The 5,379-nt window shown below is 46.6% G+C and overlaps 1 protein-coding gene across 1 annotated transcript; it reads left to right on the top strand.

The window, feature by feature from the left end:
- Positions 1-313: 313 nt before the first annotated feature.
- rergla (RERG/RAS-like a) lies at positions 314-5,379 on the top strand (the record flags this gene model as incomplete). The annotated part of the gene is made up of 5 exons (XM_080537856.1): positions 314-365; positions 466-522; positions 1,342-1,415; positions 2,020-2,168; positions 5,088-5,379. 5 exons carry the CDS (start codon positions 314-316, stop codon positions 5,377-5,379), a joined length of 624 nt encoding a protein of 207 aa, XP_080393982.1.

The following is a 5,379-nucleotide window of genomic DNA, read 5'->3' as shown; positions in this document are numbered from 1 at the left end:
CCCCCTCCTCCCTCCTCCAGCTCCCCCTCCTCCATCTCCCCCTCCTCCCTCCTCCATCTCCTCCTCCCTCCTCCCTCCTCCAGCTCCGCTACTTCAGTTGAGTTCACAACACTGGGGTCCAAGGGTTAGTACTACGAGGAGTGATGCGAACAGTGACATGTGATGAGTCCTAGAAACCTATAAAGAATACCTCTGGTGTTACAATGTGATAGGCTGCCGACTTCAAAGGATGAGATCTTTTTAGGAAATCAGTTTTTGGTTTATTTTGGAAAGTAAACTTCTACAACCAACTACAACCAACAACATCGCAACTATGAATGACATTAAACTTGCAGTGCTCGGGGGCGAGGGAGTAGGAAAATCAGGTAAGAAAAAAAGTGTTCAACTAGTGCTTTTGAACAAACCAAAGAAAGGAAAATGAACAGTGTGGCGTTGTAACGACATGTTTATGTCCTTCTCCCGCAGCTCTCATCGTACGATTCCTAACGAGGCGATTTATTGGCGAATACGCGTCATTGTCAGGTAATATATCTGTATTATTTGTTTTGGGTACTCTATACGTTTTTAACCTGAGAATCATTCAATGTATCATTCAATGTGATTAGGGTTAGGGTATATTTGTATATTACTGAAACGCTGTTATATTTCAAGAGGTCGGAGACTGACTGGCACCTCTTTGATGTAGCTTAATTGCGTTTACGCGTCATGCGTATGAGCTTTTACAGTGCGCGGTTGTGTTATTAAATGAGCTAAGGTTAATTAGGGAATCCTTTCAGTTTGTGATACAGTGTGTAGTTGCCACGAGCAGATTTTACGTAATGACAGAAATCAATAGTTTAGTCTGGCTGAATCAGATTTACTGCACATATTGTTCGTCCAACAGTCCTTTCTAAAAGAAAGTTTAGGCAGTACAGTGCACTCTTTATAATACTGTTCATATTTCTATGGAAAATAAGGTTTTCCCTCTTTCAATGGGTGTAGATTGTGACACATATTTCTTATTTTTTTATATTCAAAACGTATTCTTATGTTTTTATTTCTATGTTTCAAGTAAACAGTGAAATAGATCCATGCACAACAATACAATGACAGCCATCATGATTTCATCATGTTTTGACCCAGACACCAGCCTGTGGCAGTCACTGTTTATGGAAATGTGAGGATCATTTTACTGTTCTCATCGGTTCTCACTCTCTGCTTCTCTCTGTCCCTCTCTCTCTCTCCCTCTCTCTCCCTCTCTCTCCCTCTTTCTCTCCCTCTCTCTCTCCCTCTCCCTCCCTCTCTCTCTCTCTCTCTCTCTCTCTCTCTCTCTCTCTCTCTCTCTCTCTCTCTCTCTCGCAGAATGCATATACAGAAAGTGTCTGTCCGTTGATGGGAGGCAGCTGAACCTTGAGCTCTACGACCCCTGCTCTCAGGTGAGCTCAGATAGTGGCATGGGGAACGTTGATGATACAGCATGTTTACCACTATTAATCACCACATTGACCTTGTGGTCATTCACCACATTATGTCAGTAATAAAAACCCATCATTGAATTCCCTTTTTCCCCTGTTCCACATATTTATCGGCGTCTGAAAACCCGCAAGCATTAATAGGGGTGGAGCAGGCAGTCAGAGCAATTTATCTCACTTACAGTGCCCAGCCACAGATCCCTCCCTCCCTCCCCAACCTCCCTCCCTCTCTCCCTTATATAATCTGAACCTGAGCCCTCAGACTGGCGTCCTGCAATGCAGTTCATGCATCACTGTTCCACCCTGTCATTTATTTGAATTACACAGAACCATTTCCCCACATAACCACCTAGACCATGCCAAAAAAGACTTACACTGCTTTGATGTGGATTGGGGGCATTTACAGCTGTAGTTAAAGGTGTTCAAGTAGAAAAATGTGGATTATAAAAATAGGTTTCCTGTTGGGGAGTGGTGTTTTTATAAAGCCGATTTAAGACTGGGACAATAAAGCTTTCTGAATCTGAATCTAAATCTGAATGGTGTTTTGTTGTTGTTTGTTTACCTGCAGGCCTGTGAGGGGAAGTCCACTCTGAATGACCAGATCCACTGGGCGGATGGGTTCGTGGTGGTGTATGACATCAGTGACCGGTCCTCCTTCATCAGAGCCAAAGCCATCGTGCAGCTGATCCGGGAGCAGCACCTTGGGGTGGCCAAAAGGTTTGTGCTCCTGCCGCTGCTGGTGCTGCCCAAACTCATTCAGACCTTCCATAATAATAATAATAATGCATTTTATTTGTATTGCACTTTTCATTCAAAAGAATCTCAGAGTGCTACAGAGTGCTACAGAGAGAAAAAACAACAACCGTAAAAACATAATAAGTTAAAAACAAAACAACCTAAAAACATAATAAGTTAAAAACATAGTAAAAAAACTAAATAAATCACAAGAATCAGAATCAGAATCAGAATCAGAATCAGAAGACTTTTATTGCCATGACATGTAAACATGTTAGGAATTTGGTTTGGTACCATGGAGCACGGTTTACAGCAGGACAGGTGCAAGACAGGACAAGACAGTGCAAACCAACATCAAAGTGCAAGAGTCATAATTAATATAAATATAAAGTGCAGAGATCAAGTGTTCAAGTGTTCATATCCAGACAGTCCAGTGGGGGTGGAGGGAGGGTAGATAGATAGGGGGTCAGGTCAGGGGGGGGGGGGGGGGCAGCGGCATTTAGGAGCCGGATGGCTGTGGGGAAAAAGCTGTTTGTATATCGGGCCTTCACAGTATTTAGGGACCGCACCCTCCTGCCTGAGGGGAGCGGGGCGAAGAGACCGTGTCCTGGGTGTGCGGGGTCAGCCATGATCTTCCTGGCCCTCCCCAAAGCCCTACTTTTAAACAGGGCCTCAAGGGGGGGCAAAGGGCAGCCAATCACCCTCTCCGCCGAGCGTATCACCCGCTGCAGCTTGGCCTTGTCCTTGGCCGCTGCAGCGGGGAACCAGATGAATGAACACAGGTTCAACAGTCAAAGGCTTTCCAGGAGTCCAGGCTCTGTACTGCCCGCGGCGCGGCGCAGCCGATCAGAAGGCTTGGTCCATCCATTGTGTTCCATTCCAGAAGGTTGTCCCCACCTCCAATCTGCCCTGGTTCACCGGCCCCCCCCCCCTCCCAGATCTGATGAGGCTTGTAAGCTATAGCGTCTTCATGTTTATCTCTATCATGCTTATAGCTTTTCCAGTCCTGTCAGATCTGTGAAGGGGAGGGACTGAGGGAAGACAAGGACAGGAAGGGGACAGCTTTCTGCAATGAAACACAGCAGGCTCTTTTGATTCAACTCAAACTTTATTTAACCGGGTCGAGTCAACAAGGAACAAACTCTAAGGGAAGAGTGACAAAGAATTCTGTGTAGGTTGGACGGGTGGTGGAGGATGACTACAGCCCATCCACCTTCCTGTCATTTGCCTTGTGTTAATTGCTGTTAAATAATAGATAGATAGGACATTGAGAGGAGAGTAAAGAAGGAAAGCTCACTGTAGTGGCTATTTGTCAACAAAAACAGTTTCAAACTAAATTAAACTTACAAAAAAACCACTGATGCACCATTTCAGTTAGGCTGTTCTCAGGCACTGAAGAAGTTCAATGTCCAGGCCAGAGATCCACATTTAAGTTGATTTATTATCCAGTTCCAAGCAAACACTCATGTTCAATGGCTGCCTCTCTCGTACTCTGGTAAAAAACCATTTCCACTCGTGGTGCTTCACCTGACACATGCACACCTGCTCCCTTTATCCCAAGTGCTTGGCCTGGTGCCTAGTGCCCCTAGTGGTTACAAAATAGAATAAACAAATACCCAAAATACCAAATAATAATAACGAAATAATCAAACTAATGAAATAGCTCCGACACTCACAACGCCCAAGGGTTGCGATGTGACGCCTGCCCATCATCCCACAGATATGTTCCGCTCCACAATGAGCTTACGATGACGTCTACCTCCATGAGCCTCCCATGTTTCTTTCCCCGGGCTAGGCTTTCTAAGCCCTTGTTTAGACGAAGGATTGATTGCTTTTTAATTCAGAGGCGCTGAAATCTATTCTTCTCTCGGTCCCAAGCGTGTGACCTTCAGCCACAGCAGTGTGTCAGTGCAGTATTGACTCATCAACTGGCTGCATCAAAACAACCCATCCTGCTGCTGCTGCTCCGGCTGCTGCATGCTTCTGTTGTTTACTGACTCAAAAGCCACCGGTCGTCAGGGTTTTTTATCAGTCTGCATCTTCTTGCAATACTGAGCAGAAGTAGATTCTAACCAATCTAGCGAAAACAACGTTTTTTGTCGACAACATCATCACTCAAAGATGAAATACAGTGATGAATTTGCACTCTGACTCTCTCCACTCTCTCCACTGTGGACGTTCTTGTCTTTTGTTTATGATGTCAGTACTCCTGCAGATGCTATAACCCTAACCCTAACCCTAGCCTTAACCCTTCCCTCACCCTAACCCTTCCTTAACCTTAACCTTAACCCTTTCCCTCACCTTAACCCTTCTCTCACCCTAACCCTCACCTTAACCCTAACCTTCACCCTTTCTCTACCCTTCCTTAACCTTAACCCTAACCTTAACCCTTCCCTAACTCAAACCCTAATCCCTCCATAACCCTTTCCCTCACCTTAACCCTTACCTCACCTTAACCCTAACCTTAACCCTTACCTCACCTTAACCCTAACCTTAACCATAACCCTTTCCCTCACCTTAACCCTTCCCTAACTTTAACCCTAATCCCTCCATAACCCTTTCCCTTACCTTAACCCTTCCCTCACCTTAACCCTTCCCTAACCTTAACCCTTCCCTCACCTTAACCCTAACCCTAACTTTAACCCTTTCCCTCACCTTAATCCTTCTCTTACCTTAACCCTTGCCTAACCTTAACCCCTCCCTCACCTTAACCCTTCCCTAACCCTAACCCTTTCTCTCACCCTAACCCTTCCCTCACCGTAACCCTTTCTCTCACCTTAACCCTAACCCTTTGAAATGTAACCCTCAACGGGTTGTTGACGTCAGAGTCAGGTCCCCTTGAGCATCCCACTTAGCACACTGACCGTTGACCTGTTCCCCCCCCCCCCCCCCCCCCCCCAGGGAGGCAGACTCGCTGGTGTTCCTGGTGGGTAACAAGCAGGACCTGTGCCACGTGCGGGAGGTGCGTCGCGAGGAGGGCCAGCGTCTGGCGGCAGAGTCCCGGTGCCAGTTCTACGAGCTGTCCGCCGCCGAGCACTACCAGGAGGTGGTGCTCATGTTCTCCAAGATGGTGCACAACACCAGCGGCCAGGGCACCAGCAAGGCCAAGGAGCGCCGACGGCGGCCCAGCGGCTCCAAGTCCATGGCCAAGCTCATCAACAACGTCTTCGGAAAACGGAGGAAATCTGTGTGA

The sequence above is a fragment of the Nansenia antarctica genome (assembly GCF_963989245.1).
Source record: "Nansenia antarctica genome assembly, chromosome: 8".
Lineage (NCBI taxonomy): Eukaryota > Metazoa > Chordata > Actinopteri > Argentiniformes > Microstomatidae > Nansenia > Nansenia antarctica.
This window is presented reverse-complemented; position numbering and strand designations above follow the sequence as displayed.